Below are 16,303 nucleotides of genomic sequence, written 5' to 3'. Positions count from 1 at the left end.
TGCAGGGCTATTTAACCCTGTCGGTACGCTTGCAGCGGGGAGTGTGGCGCTTGCCCCAGGCTAGCATGGGTCGGCATGGTGATAATGTATCACCAGCCGACTCATGAGAGCCCGCACGAGACAGTCCGTGCGCGCGGGAGACTTGAAATGGAGACAGGGGATAACTATCCCTTGTCTCCATGGTTTCCTAACAAAGCAGGGACATGCTAATTGTCCTGCTTTGCTTCCAACCGTATTAATGACTAGGGCTGTTGTAGTTACAGCCCTGGCTCATGATACAGTATATGTACTATACATACACATATATATTATATATATATACATATATGTATACATACATATATACACACATACTGTATACATACATACTAATATATATATATATACATACATACACATATATACATACATATATATATATATATATATATACATATACACACATATATGGACACTTCCCTTTACAGGGTCCAATCAGTAGTTTATTACCACATATCGGATATTACCGTAATCGGGAGACATTGCTTTACATATGTTGGGGTGTATTTTACATTTTCATTTTTACAGACTAATTCTAATAAATTTAGCGAAAAACCTGTGGGGTTAAAATGCTAACTATACACCTAGATAAATTCCTTGAGGGGTGTCGTTTCCAAAATGGGGTAACTTTTGCGTTGTTTCCACTGTTTTGGCACCACAAGACCTCTTCAAACCTGACATGGTGCCTAAAATATATTCTAAAAAAAAGGAGGCCCAAAATCCACTAGGTGCTCCTTTGCTTCTGAGGCCGGTGCATCAGTCCATTATCACACTAGGGCCACATGTGGGATATTTCTAAAAACTGCAGAATCTGGGCAATAAATATTGAGTTGCATTTCTCTGGTAAAACCTTCTGTGTTACAAAAAAAAAATGTATTAGAAACTAATTTCTGCAAAAAAAATAAAATGTGTACATTTCACCTCTACTTTGCTTTAATTCCTGTGAAACGCCTAAAGGGTTAAAACACTTTGTGAATGCTGATTCGAATACTTTGAGGTGTGCAGTTTTCAAAATGGGTCGACTTCTGGGGATTTTCTAATATATACGGCCCTCAAAGCCACCTCAGACTGAACTGGTCCCTGAAAAAATAGCTTTTTGAAATTTTCTTAAAAATAAGAGAAATTGCTGCTAAAGTTCTAAGCCTTGTAACGTCCTAGAAAAATAAAAGGACATTCAAAAAACGATGCAAACATAAAGTAGACATATGGGAAATGTTAACTAGTAACTATTTTGTGTGGTATTACTATCTGTTTTACAAGCAGATACGTTTAAATTTAGAAAAATGCTAATTTTTGCTAAATTGTGGTGTTTTTCAGAAATAAATACCAAAATTATCGACAAAATTTTTTCACTAACATAAAGTACAATATGTCACGAGAAAACAATCTCAGAATCGCTTGGATAGGTAAAAGCATTCCAACGTTATTACCACATAAAGTAACACATGTCAGATTTGAAAAAATCGGCTTGGTCCTGAAGGCCAAAACAGGCTGGGTCCTGAAGGGGTTAATACTAATTATGTCATGTTACCAGATACATTTCTTCACTTAGGTGTAATACTTCGAATTTACCCAAAGCTCCCAATAACGTGAATTCTTGGCATAACCAGAGGGAGATTTTAAGGCCAATTTCCCCAGGATGAGGGCTGCAACTCAGGATATAGACTGGGAAGAACTAATGTCAAATAATGGTACAAATGATAAATGGGAGATCTTAAAATACACTTTGTATAATTATAGTGCAAAATTTATTCCTATAGGTAACAAGTATAAACTACCAAAAAAGGGCAATATATGACAAAAAAAAAGGGGATTTGGAAAATACAAATCTGAGGGTACAGCTGTAGCCTCTGTAAAATATAAAGAGCTTAATAAAATCTGTAAAAAGGTAATAAAATCAGCAAAAATATAAAATGAAAGGCAGGTGGCCAAGGATAGTAAAACAAATTCCAAAAATTCTTCAAGTATGTAAATGCAAAAAAGTCAAGGTCTGAACATGTAGGACCCTTAGATAGTGGTAACGGGAGTTGGTAACAGGGGATCAAGAGAAGGCAGAGTTACTAAATGGGTTCTTCAGCTCTGTATATACAACAGAAGAAAGAGCGGCTTATGTAGCTGGTGCCATTGCTGTTAATATATCAGTTGATATACTGAATTGGATGAATGTAGATATGGTCCAAGCTAAATTAAATAAATGTATACAAGGCCCCAGACCAGATAGGTTACACCCTAGAGTTCTTTAAGAGCTTAGTTCAGTTATTTCTGCCCCCTTCTTCATAATATTTAGATATTCTCTAGTGACTGGTATAGTGCCAAGAGACTGGCGCAGGGCAAATGTGGTGCCTATTTTCAAAAAAAAAAGGGCTCTGGGTCTTCCCCGGGTAATTATAGACCAGTAAGCTTAACAGCTTACAGCAATCGTGGGAAAAATGTTAGAGGGGCTATTGAGGGACTATATACAGAATTATGTGACGACAAATAGTATTACAAGTGACAGCCAGCACGGTTTTACTAAGGACAGAATTTGTCAGACCAACCTGATGTTTTTATGAAGAGGTGAGCAGAAGCCTAGACAGAGGGGCCGCTGGGGCTATAGTGTTTTTGAACTTTGCAAAGGCATTTGACACTGTCCCTCATAGACGTCTAATGGGTAAATTAACCCCTTAAAGATGCAGCCTAGTTTTGGCCTTAAGGCTCAGAGACCATTTTTCAAATCTATATTGGTCACTGATTTATTTTTTTTGGGGAATGTCAGACATGTTTATTTGTACATTTTGAGTTGTTTGTTTATTATTCTCACTTTAACCCCTTAATACCGAAGGTATTTTTACCCCTTCCATCTTTAGCCATTTTTGACCTTCCTGACAGAGCCCCATTTTTCAAATCTGACATGTGTCACTTTATGCGGTAATAACTTCGGAATGCTTAATCCTATACAAGCGATTCTGAGATTGTTTTCTCGTGAGATATTGGTCTTTAAGTTAGTGTTAAAATTTGGTCGATATATTCAGTGTTTAATTGTGAAAAATAGCAAAATTTAGAGAATTTTTTAAAAAAATAGAATTTTTCTGAATTTAAATGCATCTGTTTTTAAGATAGAGGCACGCTTATAAGAAGAAAAGAAACAGAGCGCACATCGTGCATGAACCTGTAAAAATACGAGGGGAAGAGAGGTGGTCAATTGTGCTGACCTGATATTGTTATGCTCGGAGAATAACATCCAACAAAACCGTGTCCAAGTCCCACTTGTAGGGTAGTTGCAGCCCAGTTCCCGATCCGGAGATGTAGAGGCAATCTCCGCTGTATATATCCAGATAAAAAGGGGAGGAAAATCCAAGGGCGCAGCTAGGTATGAAATAACTTTTATTGTACATAAAACAACAGCACTATATGTGTTTCGAAGCTGTACCGGCCCCTTCGTTTCAAAAGCCTCTTTTTTTTTTTTTAGGTACCAGTTCAGTTCTGAAGTGGCTTGGAGGGGCCTATATATTAGAAACCCCCAGAAAACACCCCATTTTAGAAACTAGACCCCTCAAAGTATTCAAAACAGCATTTAGAAAGTTTATTAACCCTTTAGGTGTTTCACAGAAATTAGATGTAAAATTTACAAATTTCAGCTTTTTGGCAGAAAATCCATTTTATTCCAGAGAAACGCAACTCAATATTTTTTGCCCAGATTCTAGTTTTGAGAAATATTCCACCTGTGGTCCTGGTGTGTTTATGGACTGAAGCACCAGCCTCCGAAGCAAACGAGCACCTAGTGGATTTTGAGGCCTCCTTTTTATCAGGCACCATGTCCGGTTTGATGAGGTCTTGTGGTGCCAAAAGAGTAGAAACCCCCCAAAAGTGACCCTATTTGGCAAGCTACACCCCTCAAGGAACTTATCGAGGGGTATGGTTGGCATTTAGATTCCCACAGGCTTTTTGCTGCATTTTGTGGAATTAGGCTGTGCAATTGAAAATCTAATTTTTCTGATAAAGTAAGAAATTTTAATTTGGACAAGGAATAAAAGGAGAAAAATTCACCCTCATCATACCCCATATGTTGTCATAAACTGCTGGTTGGACAAACGGCAGGGCTCAGAAAGGCGGAGCGCTATTTGGGATGTCGATTTTGCTGGATTGGGCTTCTGCGCGCCATGACGCATTTGCAGAGCTTCTGAGGTACCAGCACAGGGGAAACCCCTTAAAAGGGACATTCACTTTATTTTGCGGGCGATAGGATAACGGCGATACAATAGGTTCATAGTTTTTTTTTATGTCTGATGCACGATAAAATACTTGTAAAAAATCATTTACTTTTTGTTTTAACTTATTTTAAGAGCCATAAGAGGACTTGTTTTTTTGCATAACGAACTGTAGCTTCGACCAGTATCACTTTTAGGTACATGCAACTTTTTAATCTCTTTTTATTACATTTTTTGGGAGGTGAAGTGACCAAAAAAAATTGTGATTCTGGTATGGTTTATTTTCTTTTATGGCATTCACCACGCGGGATAAATAACGAAACACTTTTGTAGTCAGGTCGTTACGGATGCAGCGACGCCAATTATGTAGTTTTTTTATTTTTATTAATAAAAGGACTGATTAGGGAAAAGGGGATTTTTACTTTTTATTACTCTTAAAACTTTATTTTTACAGAATTTTTAATTTTACTTTGTCCCACTAAAGGACTTGAGGGCAGGAGGCCCTGATCGCAATCCTAATACACTGCACTACATGCGTAGTGCAGTGTATTAGAGCGGTCAGCAAGCATAGTCAGGAATAACTAGGCTTCCATAGATGGCATAGCCAGAGCCCATTTTTAGGCGTCCGGTTGCCAAAGCCACCACCGCCGCCCGCTATCATGTAGCACGCAGTCGATGGTGGTGGTTTAACCCCTAAGAAGCTGTGATCGCTATAGAATGCTGCGCCTAAGGGGATAATCAGCAGGGGCACCGCGATCAGTCCCTGCGGCAACTGCTGTACTAGACAGCAGTTGTCACAGCTCCTGTATGTCGGGAGTACGGCCAAAATGTCTGATCCTCCCGTGACATACGATTAGGTCATGGAGCGCGAACGATGCAGTTACTATGACCTAATACTACGTCCAGGAGGGGGTTAAGGACTATAGGTTTATAATTAGATTGAGAATTGGCTCCGGGACCGTATCCAGAGTTGTGGTCAATGATTCCTACTCTGAATGGTCCCCGGTTAGAAGTGGTGTACCCCAGGGTTCCGTGCTGAGACCACTATTATTCAACTTATTATGTAGATGGGATTAATAGCACTATTTCTATTTTTGCAGATGGCACCAAGCTATGTAATATAGTTCAGTCTATGGAAGATGTTCGTGAAATGCAAGCAGATTTAAACAAACTAAGTGCTTGGGCATCCACTTGGCAAATTAAGCTCAACGTAGATAAATGTAAAGTTATGCATCTGGGTACCAACAACCTGCATGCATCATATGTCCTAGGGGGAGCTACACTGGGCAAGTCACTTGTTATGATCTACAAGTACACCCAGATCCTTAAACGAAATAACAGCATGCAATGTCAAGCAGCTGCTTCAAAGGCCAGCAAGATATTGTCGTGTATTAAAAGAGTCATGGACTCGCGGGACAGGGATGTAATAATGCCACTCTACAAAGCATTAGTGAGGCCTCATCTAGAATATGCAGTTCAGTTCTGGGCTCCAGTTTATAGAAAGGATGCCCTGGAGTTGGAAAAAATACAAAGAAGAGCAACAAAGCTAATAAGGGGCATTGAGAATCTAAGTTATGAGGAAAGATTAAAAGAATTAAACCTATTTAGCCTTGAAAAAAAACACGACTAAGGGGGGACATGATTAACTTATATGAATGGCACATACAAAAAATATGGTGAAATCTTGTTCCATGTAAAACCCCCTCAAAAAACAAGGGGGAACTCCCTCCGTCTGGAGAAAAAAAGGTTCAACCTGCAGAGGCGACAAGCCTTCTTTACTGTGAGAACTGTCAATCTATGGAATAGTCACCGCAGGAGCCGTCACAGCAGGGACAGTAGATGGCTTTAAAAAAAAAGACTTAGATAATTTCCTAGAATGAAAAAACATCAGCTCCTACATCAAAGTGTAGACATTTTTCCCTTCCCTTGGTTAAACTTGATGGACATGTCTTTTTTCAACCGTACTATGTAACTATGTGTGCTGTTTCAAAGCACAGCACATGGACAAGAACAACGTTAGTCTGAATGAGCCCCAAATCTGACCTCTGTTCCCTAATAACCACATAGGGTTTATCATCTTCAGGTCATGCTCCACTTGGTTCAAGACCAGATTCTAGAATTGCCAGAATCCAGTCAGACATCATCTTATATTTTTTTTAGTAACAGAAACTTGCCACACTAACAAAAGTACTTTGCCCTTTATATCAGCTTGCTTCCAATTTTCAGTAACATATCTAAAAAGCACCAGTAGGGCACAAGAAATGAGCTATGGTTTTGTTTTTTTATATATAGAGTAGGTCTGTAATCAGATTTTTCCAAATGTATTTATTAAACAAATTTTGGCATCTGCAATAAGAAAAACAAAAATCAACCTACAGTATTCCAGATTGGAAAATACCTGAAGGCATTTACCGCCATCCTTCCAACATGAGAAGACCACTACTCAATGATGTCTGGATTATATCACATTATCTAGGACAAATTGAAAGCCAGTTGACAAATTTAGACTTCATCTACAAACTACATCACTGGTCGTAGACGTGGTTTGATCAGTACAAGTGTGGGGATGATTCATTTACAAATGGAGTTGGTGACTTGTTTTCAATTGTACTCAGTGTTCATTGCTATAACTTGCATACGCGGATAGTGGTGCAGCACAGACAAAGCTCAGGGATACAAATACATGCAGTCGCAACTTTATCTTTTCTATTTTTATTAAAGAAACTGTTCCAGGAAATTCTCCTATAAGGGTAAAGTTAACACATTGCAGATTTAATTTAGAAATTTCTGCAACTGAAATCAGCATCCAATTATTGCTGTATAACAAGGCATACAGAGGTACAGAATCCCTATCAATTTGTATTAGCTTTGTATTGGATCAGATCATGCAAAGTAGTTTTCTGGTAAAAGGTTTACTGGAAATACTGGTAAAAGAAACCAAACAGCCTTGTCATCAAGTACTACGACAGTCCAAATTTTACCAGTTTGCAGTTTTACATTCCCGTAAAAATAGCTCCAAATTATGACAAAACATAAACATCTCCATGAAACAGTTGAAATACCCCATCTACCCCTTTAAGGTCCAGCAATATGCATTATACTTCAGATGCTGACAAGGATGTAGCAAAGTAAGTCTACGCCCGAGCGGTGAGGATAAATTTACACTAGAATAAAACAGGCCATAAAGCAATAAGCTTCCATTTTCCAAGACATTTCTTTATTAAAGAATAGTCCAGACAAACAGATGGAGAAAGATTCCACAGAAAGGCTTGATCTACTGATCTTTCAACTCCTTCAGTCTTCTGATGGCAGACTTTACTGTGACAGCGGAGGTGGTGCTGAAAAAGAGAAAACATTTCAATGATTAACATTACTATTTGATCTGTTTCCAAAAAGCAACAGAAGAAACAATCTCAAAGGCAGAAACTAATTACAAATCATTTCAAGTAAACTGGGGCACCGTAATTACTTTCCAAGAGCCCAGCAGAGAATGAGGGCACGAAGGACAGCAGTCTGAAGGAGAGCAGATCTGCCTTCCATGTATTACAAGCAGCAACTGTCCATATGGGAGCACTTGCAATTTCCAATAGCAAAAAAACAAGACATTTCTAAATCTTTTTTTTAAATTAATTTGTGTTTTTATTCAATTATATTGACTATTTTTTTCACACATTTATGGTTTTTTTTTAATAACACTTACTGTACTGGGCTTGCCATGTTTTATTTAACCCCTTAATGACCGCCGATACGCCTTTTCCCTGCGACCACTAATTGGCTTTTTTCTGATGCAATAGCCTTTTCATGGCGCTGCATCAGAATAAATAAACAGAGCAGGCAGCCGTTAAATCTCCCTGTTCTCAGCTACCAGAGGTAGCTGGGGGCATCCCTGCTCAAACGAGCGAGATCGACATTAGTATCGTTCTCACCTGTTTAACCCCTCAGATGCGCCGCATCTGAGTGGTTTTGGAGATCCCACTGACACCCGGCGATAAGATTGCCGAGTGTCTGTGTCTCCAATTGCAGACGGGGGGGCCTAGTAAAGGCCCCCACGTCTACCTGTAGTGAATGCCTGCCCGTTTTAAACAGACAGGCAGTGATACACTGCAATACCAAAGTATTGCAGTGTAATATGCGATCATCCGATCGCTTTTATAATAAAATCCCCTAGTATGACTAGTAAAAAAAAACGTTTAAAAAATTTGAAAAAAAGAAAAACTTACTTTTTCCCCCTTACAAACTGCTTTAATATTAAAAAAAACTAAATAAAGCAAAAAGTTACTCATATTTGGTATTGCCACGTCCGTAACTACCCCGACTATAAAGCCATTACATTATTTAGCCCGCAAGGTTAACACCGTAAAAAATAAAATGAAAAACAATGGAAAAATTGCTATTTTCTGTGAATCCTGAATTTTGATAAAAAGTTATCAAAAATGCGCATCTACTCCAAAATGGTACCAATAAAATCTACAAGTCATCCCTCAAAAAAAAAACAAAAAAAAAAAACCTGTCATACAACTGCATCGGCGGAATAAAAAAAAAAAAAAAAAGTTATGACTTCAAATATGGAAACAAAAAACTCTTTAAAAAAAAAAAAAAAAAAGTGTTTGCTGTGTAAGTAGTAAAACATATAAATAACACAATAACTGTATTCAACGGGTTGTTACGATTGCAACGATACCAAATTTGTATCACACGGTAAACGGCATAGATTTAGGACGCAAAAAAGTGGCGTAATTTCAGTTTGTTTTCTATCCACCCCAAAAAAGTTAAATCAATAATACGTACCCCAAAATGGTGCTATAAAAAACAAATTGTGCCACAAAAAACAAGACCTTATACAGATATGTCGACGCAAAAATAAAGTAATAGCTCTTCGAATTAGGGATGCACAATGCAAAGAAACTGTTTCGATACTGTGCATCCCCAAACAGTTAGATACCGTTGTTTCATGTATTTCGAATACTTAGCTGTGCGGCCGCACAGCTCAGTATTGTAACACATGAATGTATGACAGAAAGGCTGCGGCTGTTGCCCCGCGCCTGAGTCCTGACAAGTGCGCGCTGTCAGGATGATGTGATGCGGTCAGCGCTGCACTAATGAGCGGCGGCACTGAAGCTCATTAGTGCAGCGACTCTATCCCTGTGACACGATTGAAGGACATACCATATATGGGCAGACAGTCCAGGGTCCATTGAAGGACCCCAGGGATGTCTGACCAGATTTCCTGTTAGGGCATACTTAGGTGTGTCCCAACAACTGTCTGTGTACCATTCGTACACAGGATAATGTATTGGCATATAGATATATGCCAGTACATTAAAGTTTAAAAATAAAGTAAAAACAAAGTAATATTAAATAAAAACAATACACATTCTTTACAATAAACATTAAAATGAAAGTCTCAATACATAAAATATACACATTCGGTATTGGCGCGGCCGTAATAACCTGCACAATTTTTTTGCGTCATTTGTGATGTGTACGCTGTAAAAAAATAATAAAACCGGCTTTCTTACTTATTGTGAGGCACGAGGTGTGATGAATTTAACCTCCATGTGCCTCACATTAATAGTAATTAACCCCATCATGTACCTCACACATTAACCCATTATGACTGAGAAACATGATGGGGTTAATTACTATTAATGTGAGGCACATTCAGAATTCATCACACCTCTCGTCTCACATCAGAAAATGGAAGAACTTTTTTATTTTTTATTACTGTTGGTAAAGTATTGTTTTGGTATCGAAATTGCAATACTAAACAAAGTATCGGTATCGAAGTCCAAATTCTGATATCGTGACATCCCTGCTTTGAATGGGACGATGGAAAAACGTAAAAAATGGCTTGGTCATTAGGGCCCAGATAGCAAGCAGGGGGAAGGGTTTAATCGGTGTATGTGTCTCTTAACGACACATACACAAATGGAATACGGCAGCTACAGTGCATAGGACACAATGAACTGCTCCCGTCCATTGCCTCTGCCATCTGGCTCTGTACTGCGCAAGCCCAGTTCAGAGCGACCCAGCATAGAAGCCGGCGCCATTATGAAGACCGGCCGCACTGCAGGTAAGGTGTGCGTGTGTGTCTTTCTGTCCCTCTCGCTCACAGCCCCCCCTCTCAAAATCCCCACCTGCTTTAACTGTGTGTGTGCGCACGCAGCAGAGCAGTGTGTGCGCACGCAGCAGAGCAGTGTGTGCGCACGCAGCAGAGCAGTGTGTGCGCACGCAGCAGAGCAGTGTGTGCGCACGCAGCAGAGCAGTGTGTGCGCACGCAGCAGAGCAGTGTGTGCGCACGCAGCAGAGCAGTGTGTGCGCACGCAGCAGAGCAGTGTGTGCGCACGCAGCAGAGCAGTGTGTGCGCACGCAGCAGAGCAGTGTGTGCGCACGCAGCAGAGCAGTGTGTGTGTAACGCATTTTGGGCGCGCTTTTTGGCGCATAATTAGGACTCACATTGTCAAAGGAATAGACAACGCTTATTTACACAACGCGTTTTTTAAAAAAGCGTGTGTACAATAGCACGTATGTACTAACAGCGCACTTTACCAATTATGTAAATGAAAAGTGTAATCAGACGTTTCATGCGTTTTTGTCACGTAAAATGCGCAAAAAAAACGTCAAATACACGCCGTGTGAACCTGTCAATTGAAAAGTCATTCACTTCACTTTCATCATTCTTAAGGTATGTGCACACACAAAATCAAAAACAGCTGAAAATACGGAGCTGTTTTCAACGGAAACCTGCTCCTGATTCAAACTTTTTTTTTTAGCAACTTCACGTCAGAACAGAACGCCGTATTTCCCATTGAAATCAATGGGCAGATGTTTGTAGGCTTCCTATTTTACGGCCATTTATGGCCCGATAAACGGTCGAAAATAAGCCGTGAGAACATACCCTTAGGGTATGTGCACACGTAGTGTTTTCAGCCGTTTTTCGGGCCGTAAACTTTTCGAAAAAAGGCTGAAAGATTGGAAGCTAAACGCCTACAAACATCTGCCCATTGATTTCAATGGGAAATACGGCGTTCTGTTCCGACAGGGCGTTTTTGTCTTCTTACACCTCATTTTCAAAAAAACGGCAAATAAGAAGACGCCTGCGAAAAAGTGCATGTCACTTCTTGGGACGTTTTTGGAGCCGTTTTTCATGGACAATAGAAAAACAGCTCCAAAAATGTGAGTTTGATAAAAAAAACGGCTGAAAATCAGGTGTGAACATACCCTTAGCCTTTTGGTGTGTCCTATAGCTTCTGCCAGTTGGCATTTGTACAATCACTCCCAAAATGGGAGCCGGACACTGCTTAGCAACTTGAAGACACCTTTTCCTGGCTTGTAGGAGGGGGGGGGGGGGGTGATATTCCCTCCCACATTTACATCAGCTGTGAGTCAGGTTGCTTTGCCTTATTCACCTTGCTGTAATTCTGGGAAGTGTTAACTCTGGTGGCCAACATAGGAAAACATATCAAATTATTATTTAATTTTTTATAAATCCAACCATGTGGAATAAAAAAAATACAGCAAAAAACTAAAAATATAATAGAACTAAATAAGTAACTTACGTTAAAAAAAAAAAAAAAAAGTTTAATTCGCGACACATTCCCTTTAAAGAGAACCTTTCACCTGCCCATACGGCTTCACAAACATTCTCACTTGAAAGTATTTTTCTAACTTCCTGTTACTTACACATCGGTGCCGTTAGGTTTGGCGCCCCATATGTGAATAAGCCCCTGAACCGTGACACACACAGACAGCGCTCTCTGCAGAACCGCCAGTCTGTGTGTGTTCTCGCAGGAGGAAACAGCGCAAGCCGCCCTGACACTGTCTGTAGCTGATTGGACAGTGTCAGAGAGAAGTCATCACACCCCCTTGCCATTTAGTTAGATAGAAACACCCCACTGACAGGGGCTTATTTACATATCTGGCACCAAATTTAACGGCACCGATACTTAAATAACTGAGGAGGATAGAAAAATGATTGCAAGTGAGTGTTTGTGAAGCCCTGCCTATTACATGCACATGTATGGGCTGGTGAAAGGTTCTCTTTAAAAAAAAAAAAAACTCAAGTTGAGAATGCAGACCAATCTGAAAGCAGTTTGTTTTAGAGCAGGAGGAGTTGAGCAGAGTGATATATAGTTTGGTAGCAAAAAGATTCAGTATAACTTGTAATTTATTTATGTCCATTCTGGACGAGAGTCCAGTGGGCGGTCCTACACAGCGATTGACCGCCTTCCCTGTATGAGTGCGAATACAGAGATAACGGTCAGTGATTAGGACCTAAATTTGCAACTTTTGGGCCATTTTCCCCACTCTTGCCTCTTTTCAAAAAGGTGGTTGGAGTTTAGCTAAAGGCCTCCACAGCCCAACTTATTTACTATAATTTACAACAGAAACTGGCGTAAACTATAAGGCCACGTTCACACAGGGCAGATAGGCTGCATAAAAATAGACAGCTTATTCGCCCTGGAACCTTCAGGGAATTACAGCCGAAAAACCGCACCAAAATGCAGAAAACGGCAGGAAAAAAAAGCCTATGCTTAGCCGGTTGTCCGTAGTCATGGTGACACATCCCCATTATATACTTGCAGTCAGGCATCGTGGTATGATGATGCAGCCTAGGATTGGCTGCAGCAGTCATATAGGATTAAGAGTGACCCCAGGAGACTGGCCTGGATAGACAACAGAAGAACCCGTCGCTACGACAATGTCCAGGTGGTAAGTATAAATCATTTTATTCATTTAAAAAAAGAATAGAAAATACTGATTTTCCAACAACTCAAGATTTTCCAGTGGTTTTACCTACTGATTTAGTGTGAAGCTTTGATTGTAGCAAATTTAGATGCACCTGCGGATTTACAAATATTGTTGTGAAGGCTTGGGGACATTCTGGCTCATTGGGGCGTGGACCTAGCTTAGGCCCCATGCACACGACCGTAGCCGTTGTCACTGCCCGTTATTATGAACACGGCCGCAGACATTCGTCTGCATTTGCGGGCCGTGCGCCCATTATAAAGTATGGGAGCAGAGTCCGTAAAAAAATTTTTTTAAAAAGAGCACGTCGGAAAGGTGTTAGTCGGCTATAGAAACGAATGGGTCCATAATTACGGATAAAATTTACAGTCGTGTGCATGGGGTCTAGATCTAGTATCCAGAGAGACTTGCTAGAAGTATGCCAAAAGAAGACAGACCCTATTGCCTGTCCTAGAGAAGTCTATGCATCTTGTATAGTATACTTTATTTCCAGACATACAGCCAACTGTAGGACTATAAAATGTGAATATAAATGTACACAAAGCAGTAGTTCCTAAAAACAGAGGAAAAGGATAAAAAAATAAAATAAAATGTCATAGGGACATGTCAAAAGTTTGGATGGGTGGGGGTCTGAGCACTGAGACCCCCATCAATCGCTAAAACGAAGCTGCAGAAGCGCTCAGCCGCTTAGTTTCTGTTCGGCTTTTTCAAGAAATCACTGTATTGGAGTACGGGATCAATAGAAAGCCTATGAGCCCGTACTCATACATTCGCTTTTTGGAAAAAGCCGAACAGAAATGTTTGTCGAGCGTTTAGTTACTATTTAACATGCTTACGGGAACGTGCAGTCATGGTGGAAATATTTACAGCAAATTGACATGTACTTGAAAGTTGGCAAACTTCTGCAACTAATCAACAAATAGGGCATGCTGCAGACTAAAATCTACGGCCTTCACGAAAGGCAGCCGAGTGAAGTGGCGGATGGGTACGGGTGTCGGACACGCACCGATCATGTACGGATTACCTATCCAGTGGACAGGTCATCAGTTGTCAGAAAGTGGAAGACCCTTTAAAGAGAATCTGCCAGATATTTATGCTGCTGTCTGAGGGCAGCATAAAGCAGTGACAGACACAGATTTCAGCAGTTGTGTAACTTATTAGGCAATGTGCTGTAGTTCTGAGAATTTAATATTTCTACTTGTGGTGCACAGCCAGTGCTACAAGCTTGAGTGCTAGTATAGTCATGCCGAATCCCCCTACCCTTTTGCCGCCGATTGACAGCTTTCGCACGATTACTGTGCATAGGGAGAAAAGTTTCAATCAGCGGCTGGAGGGCGAGGAGTGCATGAATATATGTATATACTTGGACTAAAGCTTGCAGCATTGGCCGTGAGCCGCAAGTAGAATTACTAAGTTCCCAGAAACTATGGCACATTATCTAACATGTGAAAGAATGAGGAATCCAGCGTCCTTCATGTCATGTGTCAAAGTGCATCTACGATTATGAAATTTGCATAATTATTTTGTATATAACTTGCATTCTACTCAATAGCCGCACAGACGGGCCACGGTCTGCCCATATCTCTGTAGTAGGAGAAAGAGCGCCCTCCAGTACAAGAGCCAGCACTGCAGGATCACATTACATTCGACAGTGCAGGCTCCTGTACGAGACGGGAGCCGACGCTCGGTCTCCTACTGCAGAGATCTGAGCAGACCATGGCCAGTCTGTGCAGTAAAGTAGAATCCATTTAAGGAATATAGAAACACAAATTTGCAGTATATATATATATATATATATATATATATATATATAATTGGAGATACACGAAGCTCTTATAATGCAATGACTTCTACTAATCACCATTTCCCAGCTCCCATTCACATACTGTAAGAAGTCGTGTACATCACACGACCATGGACAGAATTGGAAGTAAACCATGAATTTTCCTACTGAACAAGCAAAGATCTTGAAAAGCGTAAGGAATACAGAAAGTAAATTGTATAACTCATACATAAAAAAAAGTGTAACATTAATTTGCTTTAACGTAGATGTTTACAACTAGACTTCTGTACTTACTTGTAGGTCCAGGCTCCTCCTGCTACGATTTTCATGCAAGAACCGCAGTGCCAGATTCCAACAGCCTTTCTCTTCATCTTGGTCTAACAAGAATATATAGCAATGTTACACTTTCACATAGGAGAACTTATTACAACAGAGATTACAAGGTGGGATTGTGTGTATTTATCTTACCTTGCCACAGAAGGAGCATGTGTACTTGGCATGTTGACTAATTTCAATTTTCTTGACCATCTTCCTTAGGGAAGCACCATAACGGGTCCCATATTTACCCACAATGCCAACCTTCTTGGTGCGTTTGGCCTGAGAGAAAAAAAATAGTTAGTTGTGACAAAGACTCCATCAAAAACTAGAGGATTGCGGAAATCGTTGCCGAGAAAGACAGATTACACCAGACTGCAGAAATCCTGCACAACCAGAACTAAAACCTGCCTATAATCTCCTTCATATATAGAAAGTTTAGAGAAAATCTGCTTATAAACCTTAATATATAGAAAGTTCAGTCTCAGAGGTGATAATTTATTGGCAACAGGCTACTCAGATAGGGCAATATTTTACCAATATCTATACTGGCACAGGGAATCCCTTTAAAAAGTATATAGAGTAGTGCCTTCCATTGCAACCATTCATTCTACCGTCTTATAGCCATCGCTTAGTGAAAGCAATGTTATTTGGCCAAGTTTTCATTGAGGATTACATCAGTCCTCGATCAGTAACCTGCCGGAGCAGCATTTGTTGCTACATGTAAATATCCTCCATAACTACGTAGCACAAATAGCGACCATAACAGTATATGCACCCATAAGACTGGCAGCAGAAGATGGCAGAGCTGCCCGTAAGTGTATGTGGGGAACTTGACCACTACAAGTACCACCCTGACATCTACAAAGCAAAATTACTACAGAACGTGGTTTATAGGAGAGCTCAAATACAACGCAATGGGTGACGATGCGACACTCCCGGCCTGCTCTGTTCCAGCAGCCGGCTCCATTGTCACACACACTTTAAACTATGTTAAAACCCGCCAATATAATCATTATCGGAAACATTGTACTCTGCAGTTAACAGAAGACGCATCGGGGTAATTCGGGAACGTCTCCCGGTAAAGGATGACAACGGATAGAATCACACCGCACGGAGAGCGAAACCTCTATTACCATCTTCTTCCAGGACCCGAGCGGAAAGGGAGGAGCTGAGTGCGCATGCGTGATTTACAGCTCACGCACCAGGAAGTTACCATAGAGACCGGCCT

The 16,303-nt window shown here is 40.4% G+C and overlaps 1 protein-coding gene across 1 annotated transcript; it reads right to left on the bottom strand.

Annotated features, from left to right (window-relative positions):
* Positions 1-7,421: 7,421 nt before the first annotated feature.
* On the bottom strand, positions 7,422-16,291 carry RPL37A (ribosomal protein L37a). Its single transcript, XM_075858118.1, has 4 exons — positions 16,209-16,291; positions 15,226-15,354; positions 15,052-15,134; positions 7,422-7,564 (listed from the first exon to the last, which is right to left on the bottom strand). The coding sequence occupies exons 1-4, from the start codon at positions 16,209-16,211 to the stop codon at positions 7,501-7,503; spliced, it is 279 nt and encodes a 92-aa protein (XP_075714233.1). The 5' UTR covers positions 16,212-16,291; the 3' UTR covers positions 7,422-7,500.
* Positions 16,292-16,303: the final 12 nt, after the last annotated feature.

Source organism: Rhinoderma darwinii, chromosome 3 (genome assembly GCF_050947455.1).
Source record: "Rhinoderma darwinii isolate aRhiDar2 chromosome 3, aRhiDar2.hap1, whole genome shotgun sequence".
Lineage (NCBI taxonomy): Eukaryota > Metazoa > Chordata > Amphibia > Anura > Rhinodermatidae > Rhinoderma > Rhinoderma darwinii.
The sequence above is the reverse complement of the archived record's forward strand: the minus strand, read 5'-3'. Positions and strand labels throughout refer to the sequence as shown.

Coding starts and splice junctions, on each gene's coding strand:
- RPL37A (XM_075858118.1), bottom strand. Junction 15,135..15,225: donor CATGCTCCTTCTGTGGCAAG/GTAAGATAAATA, acceptor TATTCTTGTTAG/ACCAAGATGAAGAGAAAGGC. Junction 7,565..15,051: donor GGAGGAGCCTGGACCTACAA/GTAAGTACAGAA, acceptor TCTCTTTTTCAG/CACCACCTCCGCTGTCACAG.